General features: G+C 50.6%; 10 protein-coding genes across 10 annotated transcripts; 2 read left to right on the top strand and 8 right to left on the bottom strand.

The window, feature by feature from the left end:
* Positions 1-207: 207 nt before the first annotated feature.
* On the bottom strand, positions 208-2,563 carry CI109_102992 (uncharacterized protein; the record flags this gene model as incomplete). Its single annotated transcript, XM_032001376.2, has 4 exons — positions 208-537; positions 590-1,008; positions 1,058-2,033; positions 2,108-2,563. 4 exons carry the CDS (start codon positions 2,561-2,563, stop codon positions 208-210), a joined length of 2,181 nt encoding a protein of 726 aa, XP_031864266.2.
* Positions 2,564-3,553: 990 nt separating this feature from the next.
* Positions 3,554-7,848, bottom strand: CI109_102991 (uncharacterized protein; the record flags this gene model as incomplete). Its single annotated transcript, XM_065967221.1, has 6 exons — positions 3,554-3,649; positions 3,704-3,745; positions 3,800-3,869; positions 3,920-5,115; positions 5,277-6,317; positions 6,382-7,848. 6 exons carry the CDS (start codon positions 7,846-7,848, stop codon positions 3,554-3,556), a joined length of 3,912 nt encoding a protein of 1,303 aa, XP_065823293.1.
* A 622-nt stretch (positions 7,849-8,470) lies between these two features.
* Positions 8,471-9,201, bottom strand: CI109_102990 (uncharacterized protein; the record flags this gene model as incomplete). Its single annotated transcript, XM_032001374.1, has 5 exons — positions 8,471-8,551; positions 8,609-8,651; positions 8,710-8,861; positions 9,024-9,052; positions 9,129-9,201. 5 exons carry the CDS (start codon positions 9,199-9,201, stop codon positions 8,471-8,473), a joined length of 378 nt encoding a protein of 125 aa, XP_031864264.1.
* A 626-nt stretch (positions 9,202-9,827) lies between these two features.
* Positions 9,828-10,679, top strand: CI109_102989 (uncharacterized protein; the record flags this gene model as incomplete). The annotated part of the gene is made up of 5 exons (XM_032001373.1): positions 9,828-9,900; positions 9,986-10,014; positions 10,163-10,314; positions 10,391-10,433; positions 10,494-10,679. 5 exons carry the CDS (start codon positions 9,828-9,830, stop codon positions 10,677-10,679), a joined length of 483 nt encoding a protein of 160 aa, XP_031864263.1.
* Positions 10,680-11,046: 367 nt separating this feature from the next.
* On the bottom strand, positions 11,047-11,888 carry CI109_102988 (uncharacterized protein; the record flags this gene model as incomplete). The annotated part of the gene is made up of 6 exons (XM_032001372.1): positions 11,047-11,103; positions 11,177-11,219; positions 11,369-11,450; positions 11,549-11,600; positions 11,696-11,733; positions 11,825-11,888. The coding sequence occupies 6 exons, from the start codon at positions 11,886-11,888 to the stop codon at positions 11,047-11,049; spliced, it is 336 nt and encodes a 111-aa protein (XP_031864262.1).
* A 930-nt stretch (positions 11,889-12,818) lies between these two features.
* On the bottom strand, positions 12,819-14,360 carry CI109_102987 (uncharacterized protein; the record flags this gene model as incomplete). Its single annotated transcript, XM_032001371.1, has 5 exons — positions 12,819-13,567; positions 13,617-13,687; positions 13,735-13,850; positions 13,911-14,146; positions 14,213-14,360. The coding sequence occupies 5 exons, from the start codon at positions 14,358-14,360 to the stop codon at positions 12,819-12,821; spliced, it is 1,320 nt and encodes a 439-aa protein (XP_031864261.1).
* Positions 14,361-16,589: 2,229 nt separating this feature from the next.
* CI109_102986 (uncharacterized protein) lies at positions 16,590-19,835 on the bottom strand (the record flags this gene model as incomplete). Its single annotated transcript, XM_032001370.1, has 14 exons — positions 16,590-16,967; positions 17,032-17,137; positions 17,197-17,441; positions 17,501-17,626; positions 17,676-17,750; positions 17,804-17,891; positions 17,946-18,033; positions 18,090-18,147; positions 18,203-18,227; positions 18,297-18,366; positions 18,431-18,492; positions 18,552-18,679; positions 18,732-19,687; positions 19,778-19,835. The coding sequence occupies 14 exons, from the start codon at positions 19,833-19,835 to the stop codon at positions 16,590-16,592; spliced, it is 2,463 nt and encodes an 820-aa protein (XP_031864260.1).
* Positions 19,836-20,531: 696 nt separating this feature from the next.
* Positions 20,532-21,553, bottom strand: CI109_102985 (uncharacterized protein; the record flags this gene model as incomplete). Its single annotated transcript, XM_065967220.1, has 7 exons — positions 20,532-20,546; positions 20,669-20,681; positions 20,740-20,777; positions 20,845-20,920; positions 21,058-21,310; positions 21,357-21,365; positions 21,547-21,553. 7 exons carry the CDS (start codon positions 21,551-21,553, stop codon positions 20,532-20,534), a joined length of 411 nt encoding a protein of 136 aa, XP_065823292.1.
* A 479-nt stretch (positions 21,554-22,032) lies between these two features.
* CI109_102984 (uncharacterized protein) lies at positions 22,033-23,928 on the bottom strand (the record flags this gene model as incomplete). Its single annotated transcript, XM_032001369.2, has 8 exons — positions 22,033-22,195; positions 22,259-22,433; positions 22,493-22,607; positions 22,677-23,007; positions 23,070-23,130; positions 23,187-23,482; positions 23,559-23,683; positions 23,782-23,928. The coding sequence occupies 8 exons, from the start codon at positions 23,926-23,928 to the stop codon at positions 22,033-22,035; spliced, it is 1,413 nt and encodes a 470-aa protein (XP_031864259.2).
* Positions 23,929-24,444: 516 nt separating this feature from the next.
* CI109_102983 (uncharacterized protein) lies at positions 24,445-27,060 on the top strand (the record flags this gene model as incomplete). The annotated part of the gene is made up of 3 exons (XM_032001368.1): positions 24,445-24,489; positions 24,564-25,060; positions 25,152-27,060. The coding sequence occupies 3 exons, from the start codon at positions 24,445-24,447 to the stop codon at positions 27,058-27,060; spliced, it is 2,451 nt and encodes an 816-aa protein (XP_031864258.1).
* Positions 27,061-27,709: the final 649 nt, after the last annotated feature.

The following is a 27,709-nucleotide window of genomic DNA, read 5'->3' as shown; positions in this document are numbered from 1 at the left end:
GAAGACGATGTGCGGATGTAAGATAGGATACATAGACATATGCACAAAATGTATACATATAGGACGATACGATCTATCAATGAGACCTTTTCATTACTTCTTCCGACTCTACATTCATGGATTTCGAACCCTACTGTCAATTTCCTTTTCATCTACTTCTATATACAACACCGACATTGTTCCTGTCCATCCTACTTGCCAAAGTGTCTACAGGTCAACCCGCCGCCTCTTGAGTTCCCTCTCCGCTTCTATAGGCGAAGAAGGCGCCGGTGTCGCTTTATCCAACAACTTTAGCGCATCTCTCAATCCCGAGGTCTCAATTTCGAACTGTCTCTTTCTAGCTTGCGCCGTCATCGTCGCGTTCGACGTGACAGATGATGCCCTGATTGTACTTGTTGCAGGAGCAGGAGTAGCTGGTGCAGGCACAGGCGAAGGTGGTAATGGGGACATCTCGACTCTCGGTCCGAGACACTTCGTACGACGAGCAACGACGTCGGCGAGAAGTGCCAACGAAGCGAATTTCGCATTTGGATGAGCCTGAACACCAAAGTCAGTCCAAATAGTACACCTTTCGAGGAGTAACACCCACCTTGAGCTGTTTCCACGCCTGATCAGGTCGGAGTGTACTGTGATCGATCTCGTCTTGGACCTCACGAGCTTGAACTGACGAAGACGAGTCGTCGAGCCCGCTCGATCCACCAATCGCAACGACGTCACCCGTACAACCTCCACCACCACCATGATGCCCTCCACACAACTCGGGATTACCACAACATGCCATCTGAAGAGGAGCTAGCGGCATCTCGTCCTCTGCGTTGACGCTTGGCGGCGTCCTGAGGTGTGAAGACGAGGTTGACGGTGCAGTCGAGCTTGAAGCATGGTTGGCGTGCTCGGGTGAGGGCGAGAGAAGCGATTTGATGTTCATGCAGTTCCCAGGACATGTTGAACACGGTTTGAAGTCGGTGGAAGAGTCGGTCGCTTCGAAGAGATGTTGACAGAATTCTCGGCCTAAAGGGGGAGGTCAGTGCGGGCTCGGAAAGGTGATGATATTGCTCACCGAAAGAGTCATTACGACATGCATCGCAATTCGACGGATCACCTGTGCAAACCGCTTCTGGTGATCTCGCCACCGCAGGCAGAGGAGTCGCGTTGATTGCCCAGATAGGAGCCTTCGAGAGGCCGGAGTTCTTACTCCTTAGTCGCAGTGGCAGTGCTGCGACAGGCGCACGAACCACTCCCGACACTTCCGCGGGAGCTGAAAGCGTTTGACTGCCGTTGGAGATTCTGGGGGATTCGGATAGACCAGCTCGGCACGCGCAGAACCCGCCGCCAGTGCACAGCCCGCATCCTTCATCCGATTTGAACGTGTTGCTAGGTGAGGACGATATGTCGGGTTTGATATCCTCTTCCACGACTCGACAGAGACATTCCTCGGTGGAGTGACAAAGACCACATGTCGATGAACCATGACTGTGATCGTGGTGATGGTCATGAGAGGACGACGCGAGGGTGAGATCCTGCGAGTAGGTCTGCTGCTGCTGGGGTTGCTGACATGGGCAATCTGGATCGGGATCGGGGCAGATAGGACAAGCTTGAAGCGTGACCGCATTACGTGTTGTCGCCGTGATTTGGACGGTGTTACTCTGTCTCCTCGGTATACTCGGTCCAGGAACCAACGAGTCTATCGTACTCTGATCCACTTCCATCCTGACAATCGTATCGATCCCTCTCCCCGCTCTCATCGCTTCGAGCTCGATCCTCATCTCCCTCAACGTATCTTTCATCGTCCTCCTCTCCAACTCCCAAACATCCCTTTCCCCATTATACTCCATACACGTAGTTTGCAGCGCCGTCACTTCCGCTTTCAGTCGCTCATTGTCCGCCTTGAGGGCACGTGCGACTTCTTGTAGTCGAACATTGGAGTGGATTTCATTCGCTTCGTATTGTCTGAGACGCTCTTCAAGCGTTTGGATGTAGTCGGTCCGTCGAGCTCGGTGAGCGCGTTGCGACAGGCGGTTCTGGGATTGACGTTTCTGCGAAGAGTATGGGATATGAGTATTGAGACCACCTGAGAGGACCAAAGCCGTGATAGGGAATGTGAACTCACGTTGTCCGGCTCTTCCGCACTGACTTTCCTGCCTGGCTTTGCCCTCTCCGGTAACACCCACTCTTTACTTGGCTTTGCGAATATCTTGCCAGCTGACGAAGACGTATCTTTTCCGGGAACGACACTTGCCGCTGCACCAGCGGATGTGGTGGCTGTACTAGCTGACGAAGAAGACGTCCTTGATACGGGTGGTGGGCGAGCGGTTGATGCGGATGCGGATGCGGCTGGGGCAGTTCTGGGAATCGCAATCTTTCCACTGGCAGATGTGCTGGGTGTAGCCGAGACTGCTGGACGGGGTATAGGCGTAGACGCGGTGGATGATGGGCGAGGAGCCATAGGTCGGGAAGGTTGAGTTGATGTAGAAGGGCGAGACTGGATCCGAGGAGCAGGCTTAGACATGATGGTAGAAGGACGTCGAGTGGCGAGTGGAGACGGAGAGGGAATAGCGACTGACATGACAGCGCGGCTTGGGGATGATAGTGTTTGCCTCCTCGAATCTCTTCGTCGTTGTCGAGGCTGGTGTAAGTGTGTGTGATTCGTCAAGTCGTAAGGTGAGCTGAGTAATGAAAGTTGAACGAAGTGAGAATTGTCAAGACGCAAATGTCCAAGTCGAAGGAAGCACAAATCTGCTTGATACCAGCACTACTTCTTTCTACTCCCTCACGACTGCGGTTGTGCTTGCTACCAAAGAAGCAATATTTGATCTGATTGTAAAGATCGTTTGATGGTCTCTTTTCTAATCAGATAGCGCAATCGCAATCCTTCCGGCATATGCCATATGGGGCAGCAGGGACTTGCCTGACTGACCAACCGAAAGGAAAGACTTAGCAGTCTAGACCGTTTGACTCTGGTGGTACGCCTGTATGGTCGGCCGATGGGGTATACGAAGCGAAGTTCGAAATGCGCCAAGCTATCAAAGAGTGTGAGTGTATGAACGAATGAAGGGGTCGGCCGAATATGAGAGATTTGGGTGAAAACGTTCAGAGTTCCCTTCCCTTCGCGGTTCAGGGTTTTGAGTGAAATCGATTCCTTCCGAGGGTATAAGACGAGAGACATTCGCTTTATCAGATAAAACTAAACTCGACTAGTCTCTGCGGGATCAACTGAACCCTCTTCCCCTCCCCATTCATTCATCTGCGCATGACACACTATACGCTCGCTTCTCATTCGTGCATGTGTGACGCATAGCTCCATCTATTACCACGTTGGGCATCAGGAGGTTGATGCGCAGCCCTGCAATCGTAATCTGATAAAGTCTACGGTCTTCCGGTGTCGACGGCAACTGGCCGAGGTTACGGTTGGACCCAGCATCTCTTGTTGCGACCATGCAGCACGCACACCTCGTACAACGCTACAATGTATGCATGTAAACGACACCATGTCGCGCTCAAACGCGAGACTATAGCTCAAAATGCAATGTAAGATCCTTATAAGAACACTACCCGACTAGTTCAACCATCCTCTACACGTTGCAGCACCACATAGACAAGGCACCCTCAATGCTGGGTCTGACTCGAGTGGGAACTTGTAATCATACAGAATCTGTGGAAAGTGCTATGTCAGCGAAGTAACGCTCTGAGTTTACGAGCTGCTCACCTCTTCTCCCGGATGCAGCGTTCTCTCAGCGTAGATGACGATCTACAATCGCGCACTGTCAGTTTTCGGCGCGGTCTCAATGAACACGCAACTCACCTTGGACTGCCCGTTCACCTTGATGATCTTGGCATTTGCCGAGGGATCACAGGAATGGTTGATCAGTCGACTGCACTTGAGTCAGCTTTACTCTAGGCATTGTTGGTAGAACCCGCTCACCTGACCGAACCCCTGAAAGTCGCGTCACAGACAATGTCATTATCGATCCTGAAGAGGTACGACGATCCAATTCCCTGCTTGAGATACCTCTGCTCCCTAACTTCCGCCACTGCCGCTCGACAGAGTTCTCCCACATACTCGCACACCATCTCGCCAACATGAATCGTCTCCATGGCATACAAACCATAACCCTCGATGGCAGATCGAGCGAATCGCAATTGCTTCTTCCTAATTCGGAGTTGGTTGAAGGCGAAAAGATCACTCTCGACTGTAACGTTTGCAGCGACGGCAGCTGTTTGTCGATGTTGATCACGTCCTGCCAATCGAGCCGTTCGTCCCGTCGTAACTCCACTGGCTTCTTCCTCCGTTACAGCAGCGCGATTCCTCTGAGGGAGATATGTCGATTTCTGAGTCTGGGGGATCTTCTTCCATCCTTCGGCTCGCCAAGCGCCGGACTGATGATACAGAGGGTGCTTGTCGTCAAGCTGGACTTCCTCGTCATCCGAGAAGGTCGGCTCAACTCCGTTCTTCGCAGCCGCGAGGGCCTGTCCCAACCAATACGCATCTTCTTCGTCCTCGACCGCACCAGAAGCAATGAACTTGTCGACATCGGAGCGAGCAACTTTGACTTTGGGCTTCTTGTCTTTCTCCTTGATGGTGGTCTTGGCTCCTTTCTTCGGACCCACGTCCAGCTTGATTTCGGCGACTTCCGGTTCCACAGGCGGTTCGATCTCGACCACAGGTGACTCGATTCGAGCCTTCTTCGCCTGCTTACCGGTTTTAGCTTTCGCAGGTCGCTTCCTCGCTTTACCGACCAAGCTGTCATCTTTGACGGTCTTCACAGGCTCATCCACAGGCTCGGCTGCCGCGTCCTCCATCTCGACATCCTCATCAACTCCCTTGGTAGGCTCAACGACCAATTCGTCGTCTGAACGGGACGAGGCGCTTGAGAACGAAGGCAAGCGTTTACGAGTCCGTACAGGTGCGACCTTGATGTCATCCTCGCTTGATTCGGCGGACGAGTAACCCCGTCGGCGTCGATTCTTCTCCGTCGACTCCAATTTGGGTTTCGCAGCTGGGACCGGTCGGTTCTTCTTGGTGATGGTCAAAAATTTCCAAGCACCCTTCTCGACATTGGTGTCGGCGGTTGCCAAGGGTACGACTTCGTCTGGTATCTTGCGAGCAGAAGGAGGCGTCTTAACGGTCAGCCCGAGACGATGGCCTTGTACCGCTGTGGTGTCGAGGACCCGTTGGGCGCGGTAGGCAGAGCCATCATCCGTGAAGAGAATGTACCATCCGACGTGGTGATACAACACCTACACAACCATCAGCTACACTCAAATGGATCCGAACTCACCTGTGCGGGCTTGAAAGCCTTGAAATGATCCCTAAGATGAGGCTCGTATGTCGGCGTAGCGGGCAACGACTTGGCATCGATGAAGATGTGCGCATGACCATTCTCTGTTACAGCTTGCTTCACCCTTTCTACCGCCTTCTCATCGTCCTTGCTCGGCGCTGCAGCGACCCTCCCTCCAGCTCTTCGACGACCATAAGGCGACCTCGATCTCGGTCGATATGCTGGTCGGCCGTCATCGCTGTCGGAGGAGTAATCCGAGTACGACGAGTATGACGAGTACGAAGCTGATCGAGATCTGGCTCGACGAGGGGTGTAAGAATCACGCGCGTTCGACCGACGTGTGTCGTCATGATGAGCATGCTTGGCAAACGGAGCGGCTGTGAAGGAAGATGCCAAGTGCTGCACAGCCGTGTCGGGGCGAGCGGGCAATCCGACCGGTTTTGGCGGAAGGAAAGGCATGTTTCGGGGTGGGAAAGGGCGAGTAGGGAGGAGACTATTGCGAGATGATGACTCAAACGGAGGGCGATAGTTTCGAGGTCCAGCGGGAAGCGGCTTTGTCGGGATAGAAGGGAATGACCGATTTGATACGGAATCTCCACGAGGAGTTGCTGCGCCAGCGGAAGATGGTGTGCTTACACCATTGAGTGGCGTCGGTGTCGCCGTCGGTGCAACAGGGGGTCTCGTCACGGGTTTCGGTTTCGGTGCGTACCTCCTATCCATCTCATCCTTCACAGCCTTTTGCGTTCGCAGCCCTCTCCCATCCAGAACCACTTTGATCCTCTCATTACCAGTCAGACTGATCCTCTGTCCATCACACACCTTCACCACCTGATTCGCGACATCGTGAGCCGTGCCCGGTCGACCATGAGGTGGTCCATCGAATTTGACCCAGCAGATACCCAGTTGCATACCCGACTTGGTGTCCATCTTCGCATCGATGTCCTTGATACGGCCGTGTTGTCGGAGGAATTTGCTGATCTGATCGGTGGTTGTAAGAGGGCTGAGACCGGTGATAAGGACAGCGGTGGGCGGAGGGGGAGGCTTCGGGGTAGTAGAATATTCATCCCACTATTTTGTCAGCGTAGTTCGTCATGGATTAACTCACCTCATACTCCAGCTCGTAAAATCCACTTCGCTGCTTCATAGTTCCTCTCCCTCTCTGCAGCTGTTCTGCTGGTATACTTAGCCGAGGATCTACCAGCGTTACCAGTGTGCCATCTTCCATTCCATCGAACCGCTGAACCATGTCCTTTCCTTTCCCCTTCACCATAAGGAAGTTCCTCAGTCCAGGACGGGGATGAACACACGCAGGAGGGACATACGGAGGTGCGACATAGGGTGGAGAGGGTGATTTAGGTGGCTCTTCTGGCGGAGGCGGAGGTGGCGGAGGTGTAGCAGTCGGTTCTCGCATGACCACATTTCCTTCCGTGAAATCTTCGTCCTCATCCGCATCATCTGACGGTGTCCGCGGTCGAATCGGCAATTCTCGAAAGTGAAAGGAAGGAGGTGCCGGGCCGGAGGCATTGGCCATTAACGATCGAGGACCACGAGGCGGGGATCTTGCTAAGCGAGCGGGTGGTGAGGGTGGTCTAGAAAACGATGGAGGTGAGGGTGCTCGTGATGACAGTTGCCGTGATGATGGTCTCGAGACGTATGGCGAGAGTGGTCGAGAGGACGGATCTGACGGAGGAGGAGGAGGCAGCGGCGACGGGACTTGCGGTGGTGGTGACGGTGGCGGAGGTGGTACAAGCTCATCTGGAGGTGGAGGGGTCGGAGGGGGAGGTGTGGGTGGTTCTCCCTCTGGTAATGGAGGTGTAGGTGGGCGTTCGCTTGGAGGCGGCGGTGTTGGCCTGTCAAAGGGCAATTTATCGAGGTGTGGTGGTTTCGGCCTACCATTTAGTTTATTTGATAACGTTGGAAGAGCAATGGACACTTTAGTTCTTGCCGCGAGTTCAGTCGGTAAGAACTTGGACCGATAGCTATTATCACCTCCGTCCTCGATTGGTCGTTTTGTAGGAGAATTTGATCTGCGTTTTGTCGACGTCGGGGATCGAGACAACGTCACATCTCGTTGTCGATGAGGTGGTTCGTCACGAATCAGACTCTTTGACGAGGTCTCGCCTGAAGTCGAGCTGGATGATTGTCGATGAGCTGTAGGTGTATGAGGTAGAGGATGTCTTGATTGTCCATTTCGACTAGACTCGGCGTGCGATGATGAAGACCCAGCACCAAAGCCATTCTGATACGCTCCAAGAGCTGTTGTCGATCTACTTGAACTTGACCCATTGCTGGAGGAAGGAAGCGGACCTAATCGACTCTCCAGACCCAAGAGACGAGGTCTCGATGGTCCAGCGGGGGCATTCAATCTCTGTTGATCTGGAAAGGCAAACGATACTTTGTCAGATCGAGGAGCCAGTCCATTGAGCGCGGAAGGTCCGGTAGGCGGCGCATTTGTGTTGTTGTTCCCGTAGCGTAAAGCTTTTGGTCCGGTCGGGGGAAGCTTGACGCCGGTGGAGGGAGAATGTGAAGCGGACGAGGTCATCGACCTCGGGGAAGAAGGAGGAGGAGCCATCACCTAGGCTCTTAGGTTTATAGGGGTGATCATGCGGGTGATTGGGAGGAGGAGATGGAAGATGCGACGGAAACGGAAAAGTCGGAAGACCTAATGTCGAGGAAAGGCAGAAGACGCGAAGGATTGTGAACAAGCTCAGCCGCTCTGATAAATCAAGGAGGACTATAAGAATACTAGTGAGAGAGGTAGTAGGAATCTGTCAAGTCGTGACTACCTATTTTTGTTAACTGACCACCCGGAAGACAGCTGTTGAACGCTAGCTAGGATAGGGGTGAAAGAGGGAGATCGCGTGTAATTGCAATTCAGCAACTTGGTAGTTTTCAGCGTGTTATCTTTCTCCGTCAATCAATTACCCTGTCTGGGTGGGATAGGCGCGCCAAGCTGCAACTTGGACGTGAGTGGGTGGCAAATCAAAGCGATTCTTATTCACGATCACGGTCGATGCACAGTAGATAGCGTTGAGTATTGGACTTCCCTCTCTTCTTACTCTGCCGCACATACATATGTAGCACTGGACATAGATTCGCTCAGCAGACCACTATCACTGACTCCTAGGCCTGTACATTCCGTCACAAATCCGATTCCGGCTCCGTGCAGCTCAAAGTACGTCCCAGGCTTCTCATCACTGATCCTCTTCGTCGCTATGGTTGTCATCTTCAACCAGAATAGTAGCATGCGAATCGATCCCGTAGTCTGCCGGAGTCTAGCAGATCCATCGTGTTAACATTTCTCCCTAGTGACACAGTGCATTCTCACTCACTCTCTCTATATCGATCTTCATATCGGGCTCTAGCATTTGATACCTATACTCAAGCTCTCCCCTTCAGCATCTTCCCTTGTGGTATTCACGGAACCGCTTACCTGAAATCATCGAGGTCGCCATAGGGTCGATTGTGTCTCAACCAATCCTCGAATAAGTCCACAAGTCGAGTATTACGATTCCAGGCGTACACCCAGTGTCCCCAATAGTGAGCAGAGCCGTATTCATCGGCAAACTCGAACCAATATAAGATCTGTGTAAGGACAGGGCGTTATACGAACACGAGTGATGGTACGAACAGAACATGCATGTGATGGTGAGAGGATATGGGATGGCATGAAGCAAAATGATGTCGGAAAGCGAAACGTCGACGATAATCAGCTCAGCTGTTTCACATCAGTCATCAATCACTCACTCGAATATACACTTCGCCATCGTCAAGATCTACGACCAGCGACATCGTCAATGAGAGGTGCGATCCCCACCTCAACTGCTGATCATGCGCGCTAAGCCCACTCACCAGGTTTGTCCCACTCTGCGACAGCTTCGCTCAGTAGCTGTTCCTTCTCCACTAGATCCGGTCCAGATGGCATTTTCCACTAGCATTCGCTGCGTTACAGCACAAGAAATAAGGTTCGGCTTCACTTACTAGATGGGAATCAAGCAAGGCATTATCGAACAAGAACCAAGTCTAATCTGCTGAGGTATGAGGAAGAAGACCAAATATTGAGATGACACTCTTGAGACAGGACGAAATCGGGGGGACAAGGTGATGTTTGCTTCCGACCCCTTGGTCGTGCTCCCCCGACGATGGAAGTGCTTGCACCCCTCGGAAGCTTAGTGGGTATCCTGCATACATATGCTGGTATACCTCCGAGAGGGACGTGCCCATCATCGCCGATGCTCGGACCATCGTTCCTTGCGCAGTGACGAGCTAATGATGTGCGGACGGGCGGGCGCAAAGTCGGTTGACACATCGGCATCAACATCAAATTAAAAGATGTGTATGTTGTTTATTGAGAGCGACTTTGCGTCATCATGAACACATTGATGGCGACGCCAACATTGAGTGCATGTGCAACATACTTTAACATGTATGATCTGCCCTGCAATCCCGGAGTCGATCACCCACTTTCAAACACTTTACTCAACTTCACAGCAGTCCGAGTCGTGATCCCTACTGTCTTTTTCACTCTCACTATTCGCACTGAATAGCGTCATGGGGGAACCCGACTTGGTTGAGAAAGAACGACTGTTGAATATACATCATTGCCGATGGCTCGTATCGCGAGGTGAGTCAAACCACCCTTCGTGAATATCACCCTTGACATCGCAATACGAGTATACTTGAAATCTGACGTATTTAACATTCCGTAGCTGCTTCATGGTCTGACTGCTATATCCGCGTGAGTAGTAACAACGCTTTGACTGCCCATCAATGGTTCTCGGACAACATGTCCTATGGCACGCGCCACGACCGGTTTATTATGGATTTCCCGCTACTCTCTGTTCGGGATATGTCATCTACGTGCTGATCTCCGCCCCCACATGTAGCTTCTATACTGGTTCGATGAACCCGACCGCGATGGTGATTCCAACTACTGGGGCGAATGGGTCTACATCTTCTGTCGATATGAACCCATTGAGATGTTGATGTGGGAATGGATAAATGCCAATAGACCAGGATTCGATATCAGCAACTTTGAGTGAGTGTCATTCGTACGAACACCTGCAGTTGTCTCCCTGAGACCTGAAGAAATTGCTGATTTATGTGTACTGTAGTCTCGAGCTTGATCCAGGAGAATACTTTCTCATGATGGACAAGGTAAGCCTGATCCAATCGGTAACTTAATTCACTCGACATGCTGATCGACTCTTTCGAAAGACTCCCAAAGATTATCGTATTTGGAAATATGCGACAATCATAATTGAAGATGCGCAATACATCCCCGATGATGAAGAGTCGGATAGTTCGAGCAGCGGTTCGGGCGACGGTCCGGCAAACAGCCGGGACAGCGGCTCGAGATGGGATGTGTTTAGCGGGATAAAAGAGGGCGATGAGGGGGCATGAAGAAGAGGGCAAGCACGTTGTGGATTTGTGTCATGGTCACGCCACGAGGGTCCCGTTAGTGGTAATGGATGGGCTATCGAGCTATCGCTTGTAAACTACATACGTCTCAAGGTCAAGGGACTTCACAATATCAGAAGAAACGGGTCCACATTTACCATAATCACGAAAGCCAGCGACGATCTCGCCTCGCGTTGCTTGCTGTACCCGCCTCTACTCTCATACAACCGCATATACATCGCATATGCTGGCGAGACTGCCAGTCCAGCTAGCTGCTCTGAAAGAGTACAACCTAAGTGTATACCGTACCACCATCGACAGAGAAGTACGCCAATGTGACACGTCACTAATGCACCCTTCCAACATCGTGTCATTTGTACCACAATCGAATGGTCAACCAGTCCTCAACTCCAAGATCATAGGCAGTCTATACCGGATCGAGTGACATTAGCACTGTACCCTCTGTAGATTCATGTCTCATCCAAAAAGTGGACACTCACCTCGTTGCCTGTGAGATATCGGTCGTAATCGTCGTAGTCCCACCTGTTCACACGATCAGATAAGCAGGACAACCGTCATCCACGACTTGGACTTGGGCTCCTCCATCCCCACACATAAGCAAATGATGTTTCCCAATCATCCACATTGTTGCTCCGTATCGATGTCAGATGCACGATTTAGACTTCACTCACTCGAAATCCCAGTATTTGATACCTGACCAATCTTCGTACGTGTCGTCCACCCATTCTTCGAGAACCTCGGAGATTGGGTCGCCTATCCAGTCCAGAGGTCAGTCACAGTCAGCATTACCCCGTCAACTTTACACAGTTGATAGAAGTGGATACTGAGTGCTTAAGGATCGTCCGACGCACCTCTCTCCCAGATGTAGATCGCGGTATTCCAATGACCTGTGAACCATACGATCTGAACAAGCGAAGTGACAAGGGATATCAGTCATCCTTGCCTTGCCACATTGCCCAGATAACTAAATTGACATCTGGCAGGAGAGAACGACTCACTCGTACCCAGATCTGATCTCCTTCGGGATGAGGATCGTCTGCGCAATAAGAAACAGTAGGAGAGTCGTCAACATTCGCAAGTGAGGACACAGTAGGGGACCGCATGTCTCGGGTGGCGATGACGCTCACCATCGTCCATATCCCAGTTGGAAGGAGAATCGTTTATCCATTCGTTCTCTTCGTCGTCAGACATGATTGTCATCGACTACTCGTCGGGCGACGGATTTTGTTAAGCTCAATACGAGCGTTAACGCCTTGATTTAGGAGGTCCAGTGTGGGTTTGTTATCGCTTACAGTTTGACGTCGTGTCAGCTACAGATACAAGGGAGTATTCTAGGTCAAGAATTAATCAATCATTGATATATCATGAGCACAACTTCAATGGGCCTACGACAGGACATACCAAGTTGCAGAACTGTACTGCACCGCACTGCACTGTGAAGGACAGTCTAAGAGAAGGAAGGAGGAACTTGTTCGTATTACGCTTCTGCTTCTGCTTCTGCTTCTGCTTCTGCTTCTGCTTCTTAGAAGCAAGAAGGGCGCTCGCCGACTCGGAATGACCTCATTGTCCGCTATCAATCAACTGGCCTCAACTCCTTGACCACACTCGTACAATATGTGGTATCGACGGAGGGAGAGACGTGCATGGACACACAATCAACATTGACACGGGAAGGGGAAACAACAAATACGTATCGTCTGTGAATGGACAACGCGACGATTTACTCTGACCTGACCTATATGTACACCTCGAGGTTGTCGCTTCTTAGTATTGCATTCGCTTGAGGAAAACGTCCCCTTGGGCATCAGTACCCACCACACACGAAAACTGTTCGTTCAACATGCTTCTTAGTTCACCAGTTCTCGACACTTCACCACTGCACATGACACTTCTATACATCATGATAATGACAGTATTATTTTTTATTGTCCATCCTAATCCAACCATGCTAATTTGAATTCATTGTCCATATGATGATTTGCGCTCTGGGGAAGGACTCCTATCCGATTTATAAAGAATCTAAAACACATCGTTACAAAATCGTTAAGGGAACGTGATGGGGAAAGCTACGCGGGAAAAACAGAGACATGCGAGGATACAGAATTATGTTTTATCGTTCCTTTATAGTAAAACAGCGCTGACGAGACCAACAACGGCCAACAAGTAAGCAGAGTTGCCGAGGCTGACGAGAGCGGACGCTGACGAAGTCGCACTGTTGTTGGCAGCAGCGGCAGAAGCAGAGGTCGCTGCTGCACTGGCTTTGGTAGCACTGCCAGAAACGGCAGAGGCTTTGCCTGATGATCCGGAAGTCGACGTCGTCGATGCGGAGACGGCCGAACCTGAGGTAGTCGAAGCGGAAGCAGCTGAGGTAGATGATTCTGCCGAGGTCGAGTTCATAACGGCAAGAGTGTTGGCGGCGACGGACATTGTGGTGACGGTATCGGTGTTACCCTTTCCAGAGTTGACGTACCACTCCATGCCGTAGGCATCGGCAACGTTCTTGACCTGCCATCCGCTGGAGACCATTTTGGGGTATGCGGTCATGAAGACGCCGATTGTGTTGTCGTTGAGCTCATGCTCGAGGATCATGAGACCCTTTGACTTGTTCTGAGCAATGAAGCCATCCATCATGGAACCGACAGATTGAAGGGTGTACTGTGCGTTGCTGCCGATGGACCAGTCGGCGGAATCTGCATTCCATACGACAGTCTCCAAACCGAAGACGCCCTTGGCGATAGCTCGCACACGGTTGTCGACGTCACCGAAAGGAGGTCGCCAGTACTTGGGGATTCGGCCACCGTTGAGATCGCTGATGATTTGCATGGTCCATCCGAGCTCTCCCAAGATTTCCTCGTTGGAAAGGGTGGTCACTGCGCGACGTCAGCGGGAATTTTGCGATTGCAACTTCGGCCCACTTACTATAAGGGTGAGACCAAGTGTGTACTGCGATGTGACCTCCAGCCTTGACCGCGTCTTGCATTGTGGTGGGACTGTTGGCTGTCAGTTGCATTCTCCCACGGAAGATCTCATAACTCACGCTGATAAAATGTTACCACCGATCATGAAATGCGTAGCGGCAGAGGCGATGTTGTTCTTGGCCAAGAAGTCGTAGAGAGAAGGACTGAAGTTGGTAGGTCCGTCGTCGAAGGAGAGCTATCAGGGAAAGGTATCAGTCCTGAGATCCAGTTCCATGTAGACAAGTATGTTACTCACCGCCAGGGTGTTGGCCGGGGGATCGAAGAGATCCTCCTTGGTCGTACAAGCATAGGTGAAAGAACAGATCGTCTGATCTCCTCCAGACTCTCCATTGGCATACTGAGGATAACCGTTGTTGGGGTTCGACACGGAGACACCGGGAAGAGTGATGCTCTTGAGCTTCTCGACCCATGCAGCGGGTAAGGAGTTGGTAGGAGGGGTAGTGCTAGCGCCGGGATAGTTGGACGTGAAGTCTGTGAATCATAGCGTGATCAGCAGTGTCACGGAGAAAGCCGAAAGGGCGCAAAGGGGTTACTCACTTGAATCGGAAGGACTAGGCGTATATCTCTTGTGGAAGAGAGCGGACACTGGACTATCTCTAGGTTGAAGCCATGTTTCGTCGAGAGGTGCGGCCGAGACAGCGGCGAGGAGCGAAAGCGCAGGGAAGAGGAATGATGATCCGTACATTGTAGTGAGAGAGACGATCTATGCTGTGCAGTCGATGATTATATGCAATAAAGGGTAAATAGGCGATAAGAGAACAAGGTGACGATTGCGCAGTGATGAGGGGGAAGTTATTATAAGTTTTAGAATAGAACACGAAAGAGGATGCGAGATAGGAGGGAAGATGAAAACAAAGTTAGCAGACTGTTTCTATTTATTGTATCGGATTGCAATGTTTTCGGCTCGGCTTGGCGCTCACCACTTGTTGTTTTGCTGTGTCAGGGCGAATAAATAAAAAAAAGAAAGGCGCCAAAATTGCCAAGTTTCCAGGTTACCTAGTTACCAGTTGCCGCAATTACCAAGCGGAGTCTCTTTGTTGTAGTAGTAGTAAAGCGGAGGGGGGAAGCAAATACTTTATAATGTGTCGATGCTGTGCTATTATTGGCTCTTGTGCTCTGTTCTGTTCTACCTGAGAATATGGATCACACGATGGTCAGTTTTTGGTACTAATGACTACCAGAGTCAATATCGATAACAACAACAGTACCACAGCGGACGCAAGCGGAGACTCAATGGCGGGTGAATAAGGAATGAACAAGGACTAAGCGAGAAAAAGAAGCAAGCATACTGATACAGGGAAGATGAACAAGAGGAAGAATGTTTGCTTCCACTTACAAGCTGTGTCGAGATAGAAGCGGTGCCCTCTGCTTTTCCTAACTAGCTCTTGTTATCGATGTCTCGGTGTTTGTCCAAGTCGAAATATGACGACGGGTGGGCCGGGGGATGATGAAATGAAGGAATGTAATATTATATAGGTATGTATGATTCAGACCAAAAGCAAAGAGACTAGATGCAGGATACAGAAGAAGACGGAGCGTTCAGTTCAGTTCACAGCCTCAAACATCGATCTGTGATCAATCTATTATTATACTGTACATGCGGAACGAAATCTCTCTTCCTCTGTACAACTCAGGTCCCGGACCATCCAAGCGGTTTTGTTTGTTTTCAGACTGACACTGGCCGAACTGACCGGGTCAGATGCCTGATCTGAGATGTCCTGCCTGGTGGACGATAAGCTACAAATTTCACAACCGGCGGGCTGTGATAGGGTTGATTACGGTACTACTACTACTAATACTATTGCGGATACAAAAACATGCGAATACGGGTAGAGCACGGTGCCGAGATATCGTCCTGTTCTATTCAGTCCCCATCATCATCTCCCAATTGAGAAAGGAAAACAACAACATGAGATGCCGAGAAACAGGCACCAACCTACAATTCCCACATACCTCTATAACCATGCCTTGCTTGCGTCAGACGGCGCAACGCGAGTGACTTCATTTCTCACATGCACGATAACAGTGTGTTGCGATGACATGACCATGTTAGTATCATACGTTCGACCCACAACGACCACTATGAATGCATGCAAAAGACCGCCCACTCCGACCGATGTCTGCCTCCATGAGCTTGTCAAGGGCTAGGGGGACAGAAGTTGACAAGGAGACAGCCTAGACTCCCAGGAAGGAAGTACGTCGTATCGGAATGCGGAAAGGAATGCGCAATTCAAAACATCCCGGTCGGAAGGAGTACATCAAGGAGATACATCATCCACTCTCATTTCCCGTAGGTGCTGTACTGGGCAAGTTTCATCGCGCTCTCTATCTTGGAAGGGTGTAGAGAATGGAAGAGAGGATGGTTGTGCTTGGACATCGTACATCGACCTAGACCTACTCACTTGCAGTCCGACAAGATGGACAGTAGAGTACTCACTTTTAGGAAAGCAATCATCTCTGGCAATTGCAGATGCAGACGTACCGATCTGAGATCAAGCAAATGCACTCACCTGAAATAGAAATCTGGGCATGAAAGAGAGTATGCATATAACATACGTATCCATCCGTCCGTTGCGAGCAACCCCGTTCATCATAAATCGGGATCATGATCCCGTTAGATCTTCAACCTAAACATCGACCATTCCTTGACATCGAACATCGACCCAACCAAATACTACTATCAGATGCAAGCCTCATCACGTTGCCAAGAAGTAAAGTGCGGAAACGACCAAGGTGGACGGGATCGATCGGGACTGTTATCCATTGCGGATATATCTGGGCTGTGCAGCACTAAGCTAATGATAGACAAGACATGCATATCATGCTGATTCGTTAATTACTCGTTTGACCCCATCCCGCCAAAATACCACAAACGACATCCATCCTTTTGCTTATCGCGAACTGCCAAGCAGTTCTACACCCGTCTATCCCTATCATCGCTCTCCTCGTCATCGTCGTCCGACCTGATCTGCCCGTCTCCATCCCATTTCCCATCCTCCCCAACCTGACCATGCGCAGGCAAACCGAGTCTCTCTCTAACTCTCTCCACCGCTCTCACCCAGTTCGCTCGCCAAACCATGACGAACTCTAGTATACTCGCATATGCAAGAGCGACACTGAGTCCTATCCAAAGACCGATCAGACCGAGATGGAGGTTGGGTTGGAAAGTCAACCAGATTCCGAAGGGAAGTCCGATGATGTAGTATGAAGTGAGGTTAATGAGTGCACCTGTTGTGTGGAGACCGAGAGATCGAAGGACAGATCCGGCGGTCGCGGCTACACCGTCGGCGATCTTTTGCACACACATCATCAGCTGCTGGAATCATTCTCGTTAGCCAATCCCCGAGCGCACTTACTTGGAACAACGCGATGTAGGGCATGATCTCCGCGACCAAGTGGACGACATCCGGGTCATCGTTGAACAGATATCCCCAATTCTTCCTGAAGATCAGCAGGATCAAACTGCAATCCCAGCAATCTGTCAGATTCGCTACCGTCACAGCCATCACGACTACACGCACCTGTTGATGAAAGCAAAGGTCACGCTCAAGAACAGACAAGCCCTACTAGCCCATTTCGCTTCCCACCCCCTTCCTGCTCCAAGTAGATTCCCAACTCGCACAGCCGAAGCGATACCTAAACTAGCTGGGACTTGGTAGAATGTCGATGCAGTGGAGAGGAGGACCGATTGTGCGGCAAGATTTGTAGGACCAAGCAGAGATGCGGCAAGAGCACAGGCTTCCCAAGCCCACCATTCGGACGAAAGCTGAGCGAGCAAGTCACGTTAGAGATGACTAGAAGAGTAGAAAAGTAGGCTATACACACCATGATGGTACCCGCTAAACCTAACGAGGTGACTGTGCCGAGTTTCGAGAACGCATGTTTGAGCTGGAAGGGATGGAACGCCACCCGGGGACCGTAAAGGAGTACCCATCCGGTCGATATCATGAACTGCAGAAGTGGTTAGGACTGAGGACAGACAGGTGAACGCAAAACTCACGGCAAGGTTGTAGCTCAACGAGGTTGCGAGCGCCCCACCGACAAATCCAAGTCTGCACGCCTTAGGTCCCCAAACCTGCAACAATAATTAGTCATAATGGCAGGATAATACGTCGAGACGCAACATACGAAGAGCCAGTTGAAGACCAAGTTGAGAGGTGCGACAAAGAAGAGCGTGTAGGTAGGCACCTTCATGAGATTTTGAGCTTGGAGGTACCTTGGTTGTAACGAAACATCAGCTCGGCTTTTGACGCATGACAATTGTGCTCACTTTTTCACCAAGATGTTCCCTCCGTATCCTGGAATACCAATTGACATCCACCGGAGGTACAACCCAGCTCTTTGAGCAACGATTGGATCTGTAGCACATGTCAGCTTCAACGTGAAGAAACCATGAAGACGACAGCTGACGAACCTTGACCCAAAGTGACGAGGATACCTTGAATGTTCCACCACACCACGAACATGGGAATCTGCGTGGGAGATGAGCGTCTACGTGACATTGACAACATTTCTAGTTCAACTTACCATCGAAACCACCAAGACAACACCCCTGGACAAGTACAGGTTAGCATGACTAAAATCACAGAAACAAGAAGAAGAAACCCTGCATCCCACTTACATTCTCTGTGTCCATAGACCCACTCGAGAAGGGTCGGATGACGTCCATGCAGCGGGCAGAAGTGTGTCAACTGCGAGGCAAGGGTAATCAGTATCGCTTGCTTTCCGACAACGACCATACCTCAGAAGACTTACGAGCCGTACAAAGTCCTTGTAGAATAGAGTAACAGGTGACCGAAGCTGTCATTGACGCGAGGCTGTGGCTACGAGTCAGTTGCCAGATCTTCTCCGCTGGACGAGAAAGAGGAAGACTCACGACGACGCAGCCAGATCCGTAGTACCGAGATGACCTATTGAGATGATCGAGGCTAGAACCAAGGACCACTCCGCCACTTGGGTAGCAAAGATGGGTAGCGAGGAATACAAGATGATCGGGAACTCGGCCTACCCAAAAGGTCAGTCACTATAATACCGCCAATGACTTGGTGCGACTCACCCTCAAAGCCTCTGTCCAAACTCGTACTTCTGTACCATCCTGAGCTACTGGCAATTCTAAATCCTGCGCATCCAACTCTTCAACGGGATCTAAATCCATCACTGTGCCCGCAGCGGGAGTCATGCCCAACCCTGCTTTTCCACCAAACATCGCTCCTCCACCAGCAGCTACCAGACCTCTGGCCACATCACCACCTTCATCGCCTGAGGAGTCGTCGGCCATCCTCGCTGTCATGCTTTGTCGTCGATTCGAAGCTGCTCCACCATGGTGAATATGATGGGTTGAGCTGTAAGGGGAGGAAGTTCTCGTCGACAATGGTCTGGAATCCACTTGTCTTCCTCTTCTTGAAGATGTATCGTCGACTTCGTCGTCATCTGTTGAGTCGGGTCCTCCACGTGGTGGTTCTGGTGATTCCAGACCCTCTTTGTCCGCACGACGCATATGAACGCCTTCACGTCTCGGTGGTGTTCTAGCCTTTGATCTCGAACGACTATTCCCAACTCTCCCTGCTGGAGTCATCCCTTCGACCGAAACTCTCCTCAGCCTTCCACCACCACCGCCACCTACAAGCGGTGCACTGGTCGCACCGTATGATCTTCTTGACGTCCTGGAATTCCGTCTTGACCATTGTTGATCCAATAAACCACTTCGCTCGTCCGTCCCTGTCTCGGCTTGGTTATCCTCGTCATCTTGAAAGATGAGCGGTTCTTCATAAGAAGCTTCTTGGATAGTCCCAACCCGAGGAGGATTGACGAGATTCAGTCCAGCCGATTGTCGTCTTCGAGCAGCGGCGCCAGAGTGACTAGGACTGTAAGTTCCTGTCTCATCGAGCGTGGGAGAAGGTTCGGGATGATCATGTGCTTGGAGTAAAGGAGAATGATCGATCTCGGATGGTCGTCGAGGATGAGGATGAGTTCGTGAACGGTTGATCAAATTTTCCAGGTTTGATGCGACCGCTAGTGACGCAGCAGAGGGAGAGTGCAAGTCAGTATGGGCGCAGCTCTCCTGAAATCACAGGCGGAGAAGCACAGAAATACATAACTTACCATAGGGGGAGGTGGAGAGAGACGAGGCGATCGAAGCCGAGTGAGGATAGTTGGACATGACTGTCGATGTGGTCGAAAGGCAAGACGAAGAGGGATGGAGAAAGAGACAACGAAAAGAAGAAGAACAAGCTTCTCTCTATTATGTACCCTTTAACGCGTGGATCTTTGCTGCTTGTCGTCGACGCGATGGTCCGAGCTGAACGATCGGAGCGCTGTGGCAAAATGTGGAGATAGAGTGGACGCGCGCAATGCAAAAGAAATGAGAAGACAGGTCTGTGTGGATGTGACGCAAGAGCTAAACGATAATAACACCTTTGACCAGGAGAAGCAGAAAGTATCAGAGAAAGTGACGAGAGAGGACTATCTTTCTACAGTATCTATTGTTGCATTTGTTAACCACCACAAGATTTTCCTCGTTGTTAAGAGCTGCCCCGGTTGATGCGGAGCAGTTTTTCCACTAGTAAGCTCCGTGCTCCTCACGTCATGACATTTTTATTAATTTACCCTGAGATCCCACTATTGGCCCCACATCCACCAATAACCACCACTACACCGCACCACATCACATCATATCGCTTAAGCATGTCAATTAAATCACTAGCACTAGCACTTGACTGCAACGACGATGCATCGCATATACAACCAAACAACTTTTTCAACACTACAAAAGTCATATCACCTCCATCCTCACACCTTGACGAGGTATCATCCGAAAGCCCGGGAAGAGAATCTTGAAGGAAAACGGGAGGGGTATTTACTTCTTGTTCTTCTGCGAAAGGCAAAATAAAGGGTATCGTTAGTATCTGTTGACAAGAAACCGCCAAATATGCGACGTCCGCCTGATCCGGAATCGCAAATCCTGGAACATATCACGAAGGAAAGAGCACTAACGGGGTTCTCGGGGCTGTAAGGGGGTGATGGTCAGTTGGATGTCAAATCTAAGTTCCAATGGGCCAACTCACGCAGTCTTCCAGGACTCGGCGACCTTCTTGAAGTTGTCCTGTGGACGTGGGTAATCTGTCAGCTCGAAAATACTATAATCGAGGGGAAAATATAATGGAACCCACCTTGTGGTCGTTGGTCTTGCCGCTCTTCTCGTTGTCAGCCTTGAGCTTGGCGAGTTGGACCTTCATGTACTCGTTACTGAAGGAAGGACGAGTCAGCCTGAGAGTTAGATTATGATGGATGCACGTAAGGTGTATCTGCTAGGGCTGGGCGTGAAGGAGCTTCTGGAATATCGAGAAGAAGAAGAAAAGGGCGCGACGAGGAAGACAACTCACTAGGCGGAGGGCTTGCCGGTACCCTTCTTCTTGCCGGTGGCCTTGGAGTCGGTGGCTGCGGGGTGAGGATGTGCGAGCGAGGTGAGGAGACATGAATGAGAAGAGGGCAGGAGGGAAGAGCAGGAGAAGTAGAGGAGTAAGGAAGGAAGAGAAGGAGAGGTCACGTCAGCTTTTGAGCTCTTAGACGCGCCCGGATCGACATAAGGTGGCTGGTTAGTCTCTCTTGAGGATAGAGTGGATATGCATATCCCAACTATTCCGAGACATGTCTATGAGTATCAGAGGAATGTATCACTCACTCTTCTTGGCTACGACGATTCGAAGAGAAAATGAGTTTCAAGGTCAGTACTGATTCATTCATATTTTCATCGCTACTCTCAATACCCCTTCTTCCTCCCGCGTCGGTGTAGTATCACCACGATGAAGGTAGGGACGGTTGTTGTAAACAACCTCCACCTGAGATTGTATCTCCAAAACGTATGCACTCACGAGGCATTGTTGATTAATAAAAGTGGTTGATAGACACGAAAAAAGGTTGATTTGATATAGCGGGAAGAAGTGTTACTTGGTGAGGTGAAGAGATAAATTAGGAAACGAGGGGGGTGAGGGGGTTATATGAAGAATACGATGCGAGGGGGGGAGTGAAGCGGGTATATTCGAGGAATTGGTACAGTGAAAGCGCGTCGTGTTAGGAAATATCAACCAAAACATGAACATGACCATTATAGGTAATAAAACACGAATATTATAACCAGTATCACGTGATTCCTGTGATTTCTTTTGACCCATCTTACGCACGGGGACTTGTAAGATGTACGTATATTACTACTATGATGCCATACCACCACCTCGATGCAGCAGACCACGACGAGGCATACCGAGAGATGGACGTGGTGTGACAACATCATAACGAGAAGTGACACGGTACTGCATATGATAAGCCAATGCATACAATGCAGCAGACTCCCCCAACCCTCATCGCATCATCACATCCTCATTGTCCTCTGGTCTAGGCGCGCCTCTCTCGACAGAGTTGACAATCTCCCTTCTGATCTCCGAGCTGATCGTGGGGTGAGGTCTTGATCTGATGACATCGAGAAGAGCGTCCTTTTGATCTTGCGTCAAGTCTGATCCGTATCTGCGAGCAAGTGTGATCGTCAATTTATGCCTTGTCCTGATTGGTTTGTGAAGCTCTGCTTACCTCTGCACGAAGACGAGCAAACTCTGATGCCATAATACGGGCAGCTTGTCCTCGCCTGTCTTACTTCTGGGAGAGTTGGCGAGTCTGATGTAGTGGAAGACAAGAGCGTCGACGACCTTGTAAGGCAAGGCGTACTTCTTGTCGAGCAGGATTCGGATGAAGAGGGAGTTGGGGCCTGAAGTGGACCATTTGGTCAGTATATGCTGTTCCTGCTGGGGGTACAAGCAAACCCACCTGAGTAGTCCATCGAGGCGAGACGAAGAAGAGCAGCGGCAGAGTGGAGGACGGGAACGGAAACCTTTGATAGGACAGAAGCGACGATAGCAGCCTCTTTCAGTGTACAAGCGGTCTACTCGAAAAACCACATCAGCTTCCGCCTCGATAACAGCACATCGGGCGCACAAGACACCCTACTCACCTCGCAGAGAGGGAACAAGATTCCCTTGAAGAAAGCAGCTGGCTTATACAGACCCTTCTTCAACGCCTCGTACAGATGAACATTCAACTTGCCCCCATTCATCCTCATATCCTCTCGACACTTGTCGAGCAGCACACCCTCGAGGAAGACTCGAACTTCTGTAGGTTTCAAGTTGGACACAAAGATCTTGGTACAGGCGAAAGTGGAGTGTGGTGTCCATTCGGTGGGTTTTGTAAGAGCAAGCAGTTGAGCCCAGTGGGGAAGGGAAGGCAGGATTTTGAGAGCTTTGGGGAGAGGTCCAGATTTGTATCGAGAGAGGAGGAAGCCGACTCTGCGAAAACGAATCGAATAAGCGACTGAAGATACACTATCACATGTTGATCAGGTACCCACTTTGTGTACACCTCGATGACTTTGGGGTTCAAGCCTTTTCTGGGATCAGGAGGACCTTCGTCTTCACATACACCTCATCAGCTCCGATGAACCCGAATTGAGCTTGAGACAACTCACCCTCATCCTCGAGTCCTTTGCTCACTGCTCCACCTTGCATCTTACTAAAGATGATATCCGCCAATGTCCTAGGTTCTTCGTTTCCCGCTTCGTGCGCAGCCGCACCGACACCCGCATCCGCACCAGATGTAGCACCTGCGTTGTTGTTCTGATTCAACGCATCGAGTGTCGCATGATCCGCCGGGTCGATCTCGAGCTCTGCATATTCTTCACCTGAGACATCACCATCCTCAAACTCCTCGTCGGACCCTTCATCATCTGAAGGTATTTGGGCGATCTCTCGTGGTCGTCGTGATCTACAAAACGGCCATTCAGCTCTTCGTTCTCGATGATGGGGAAGGACCAGAAGCTTTTCGGTGGCAAAGGACTCACGGCTCGGCCTGGTCTTCGTCATCCTCATCCTCCCACATATCATCTCCATTCTCTCGAGCGATCTCATCCTGTTGATCTCTAGCCAGATCCAAGATCTTCTTGGACATCCGAGCATCTTCCGCTTTCTAGATACGTTCCAATAGCAGCGTCAGCCTCAGCTCCCGTATCCATTTTTCCAGATTTCGCTCGTAACTACAGACACAAAGGGATGACCTCAACTCACAGGCTCATCTAAATCTTCCTCATCATTACGCTTGCTCCTCTTCCCTGCCTTTGGTCCCTTTCCGAATTGACGAACATGACTATCTCCTTCAATCTCGACATGGAGAGGATCATGGCGCGGTTTTGTAGGTTTAGCGACTCGAGGCATGTTGTTTGCGTTCTGAGACTTTCTCTCGCTTTGAGGTAGAGGCAGTATTTGAAAGTACCTCGTATGAGTGGGATATATGAATGATCAAGACGAGTATTGGTGGTCTGATGTGATATACGCTGTTTGAGTTGAAGCAACAAGATTGTGTCTGTGGTCGACTTTTCTGCAGAAATCTTATCGTGCAAATAAAGTGACAAAATCACGTGACATGTGTCGAGGACGATCTCGTTGAAATGAAATGACGTTTGGTGGAAGTTACTTGAGTTGAGGCAAAGTCCAGTCCATCATCATCAGACCGATCTACTTCATGCATCGCTCCTACGATTACTTTACATTGTATTTCTTGCCGAGCCATATTTCTCATACCCTTGAACCTTTTTCCTTTATGTTACGTCGAATAGATTTATAAAAAACACTACCTCCTATATCGATTTCTGAAATTTCCGATCGACTTCCTCTACTCATCATCGAGACGCGCGCAACGGTCAACTTGACTCCCAATCTGCCCAGATCAAAATGGAAGAACCTATAGACCCTTCTGCTCTTGCTGCCGTACTTGCCGTGCGTCCCCGCCCCACCATTCTCTATTTGAGCAAGATGCTGATAATACTACTCCTCTCTTCACACACACACAGGCCGATCACCCTCTAATCGATCCACCATTGATCATAGCCCTCTTGTCCGACTATCCTCCTTCTTCACTCCCTACACATCTCCCCGCAATCAAAGAGCAACTCGGTATACTAGAAGCTACCCTCGTGCCCGACCTTGACGATAATCAGGATGGCTCACTGTCTCCTGCTCCTGGATCTTGGACGGAAAGTACGAGCGTTTCCGGCACTGGCAGTGCGGTAGGGATAGACGAGTTGGCGAGCAAGTTGGAGAGCGTCACGACATTAGATAGTAGGAGCAGTGCTAGTGCTAGTGAAATCAGGAAGAAGGGTAAGAAATCATCGAGCAAGACGACTGGGACAGGAAGTAGAACCAGTACGAAATCAGGAACTGGAAACGGGAGTGCGACAAGTGAAAAGTCTGGTACTGGGAAAGGAAGTAGAGGCTCGCCTAGCGAAGTGGATGAAGGAGAGGGGTTTGATACGGAGTTGGAACTGCTGAAATCACTCTTCCCTGCTGTGTAAGTGCTGTCTTCTCATGTCCAGAAAAGCAGAACATTTTCGTCTAAATACTCCTAGATGCGATGGCTGATGACCGTCATCCCTGTTCAGTCCCGATGATACGATACGTACCGCCTTGTCCTCGGAGATCTCCTTACAAGCATCAATCGACCATCTTCTATCCCTTGAGCTCATCCGTGATGTCGAAGAACATGGATATTGGCCTGGTGAAGAAACAGCTTTGGCGAACGGAGAGACATGGGAAGTGTCCAAACCCAAACCCAAGAACAAGTCTCCACCTTCACTCAACGCTCCTCGACTAGAAGACTCGCTTCTACTCTCTCCATCACCTCTATCCCGTTCGTCCTCAGTTGGAAGCAAGAGTTCCCGGAAATCACGCAAAAAGGAAACTCGCACAATCCCACTTGTCGACACCCTACAGCGGAAAGCCACACCAGCAACTTCTCGACCTTCGTCTCGATCAGCTTCGGTAGAACGGAGTCCTTCGCGTGGTGGGGCCTCTCGCAAAGGCAAAGGCGTAACGCACGGTCCCTCACCTAATGCTTGGCACACTGTCTCGTCGCTTTCCTCCTATCTAGCTGAGCTTCTACCACCTCATTCGCCTAATCACTTCCTGTCATACCTCCACGCACCAGCATATCACTCTGCTTACACTGCAGTACGAGCGGCTCTTGTCTCCCTGCCCGCGAAGAAGTCTCCCAATACGGAAGAAGCGGAGGTCATCTCTCGCTCCGTTCTCGAGGATGTGTACGGCTTCACCTTGGAAGGGGGGAGCAGACGAGACGCAGAAAAGGACTTGGAGATATGCGTGAACGTCGCCGGAGAAGACGTGGCAACGGTCATGGATCTGATGGATTTGTTGGCCGAGATCAGTCATTGGCCTGGGGATGACGATTTCTTCCAAGAAAGACCGGAGTTTGCGGTTCCCAGTGGGCGATCGGGAATCAGTTCGGTGGGAACGACAACGCCTGTAGGCTCCCCGATCGTTCTTACAAATACAACCTTTGCGCCGGCGTCACCGACACTCCCACCCACTGCGCCGGTCGATGAATCAGTTCCAACATTACCGGGTAAAGTCACGCGTAAGAAGAAGAAGGAGCCAGAGAGAAAAGAGGCTGAACGGACAGTACCTGGATCGAGAGCCGCTCCATCTGCAGCATCACATCCTACAGCGATGGACGCCTTTGGACAAGCTTCGACACCATCTTCGCCACGACGGAAGAAGGGCGATATACCTCAGGTACATGTCCAGAATTGGCGAACGGTTAGTCATGCTCGACCGCCACCGCGGAAGAACCAATCGCACATCCCCACCTATTACCGCGGAATGATCCCACACGACGCGACGAACGCTTCGGACCTCGCGTCGAGTTCCGCCTCGAGCTCATTAATGCTTTCTGGACGTGCAAAGATGTCTGGCACAACGATCGAAGATTGTCTTGCTCAAGCGCAAGGAGAGAGGCAGAAGAGAGAATCTGCTATACGAGCAGCAGGACGATCTTTCAAACTTGCTGGTACGAATGGACGTTTGGCAAAAGGTGTGGTGGCTGGACATTATGCGGAACAAGCTCGAGAAGCGGGTCGACGTGCTAGAGAATGGGAATTACAAGCTGCCAGAATGGTGATTGATTCACAACTCCAACACTCTGTTCAATCGCACCAAAACCATCCTTCGGTGAATGGGACGACGATACATGGAAGCGGGGACAGAAGTCGTACGATCGATCTACATCATTTGACGGTCAACGAAGCGACGACATTGGCTTCGGAGGCGAGTCAATCTTGGTGGAGTAGCGAGAAAGAAAGGAGAAACGAGAGATATGGTTCGGAAAGAGATGGACATCTCGTCATCGTCACGGGAGTCGGGAGACATAGTGTAGGGAATAGAGGGGTGTTGGGTCCTGCCGTCGCTGCTAGACTAGAAAAAGAAGGGTGGAAGGTGGAGAGAGGGGATGGCGAGAGGGGGTATCTGGTGGTTTGGGGAAGGAAGGGTGGATAAGTAGGAAAATGGGGAAAGGATATGTCCACTAGGCGAGTGCGGTGCTCGGCGTCGATCTAGACTTTTACAGACACATAGAACCATGTTGTCATAACTATGCATATATATCCGTTTCAGCAGCCAAGGAAGCTCAAGCTTTTGTACGTCTTCGTTGACAGTTCTTATCGACGTTCGTGCGCTTGGCCACTTCGACTTGATTAATGATCCGTCTCTCCCAACTAACATATCGTATCATGGCAACCGCCCGTGCTTCGATGCTTGCGGTGTATGATCTGTGTATGAAATGTGCATCGTGATATGATTACAGCCGATATGTGAAAATGCTAGCAATGGCCCAACTTGTCCTCTTGTCTCTTCCTGGTCCAGTCCTCGCATAATACGAAGTATGCGCCCAGCTCGCCACGAGCAGTAATGGGTCCTCGTTCCTCGGTCCTCGTTTCCGATCAAGTCCTATCTTTCCCTCTCATTGCTCTATCCAGACAGACAGACAGAAACAGCTCTTCTCCCCATCGAGAATCGTCCATCATCGGTACGACAGTTTCCATCACCACCGCCGATTACCTGTTGGTCTTTCTGGCTTTTGTTGATCTCCCCATACGATCTCGTCTTTCTCACCGGCGGCCTGTCGAGTCGAGGTGGGATATACGAT

This window comes from Kwoniella shandongensis, chromosome 5, assembly GCF_008629635.2.
Source record: "Kwoniella shandongensis chromosome 5, complete sequence".
NCBI classification, from domain to species: domain Eukaryota; kingdom Fungi; phylum Basidiomycota; class Tremellomycetes; order Tremellales; family Cryptococcaceae; genus Kwoniella; species Kwoniella shandongensis.
This window is presented reverse-complemented; position numbering and strand designations above follow the sequence as displayed.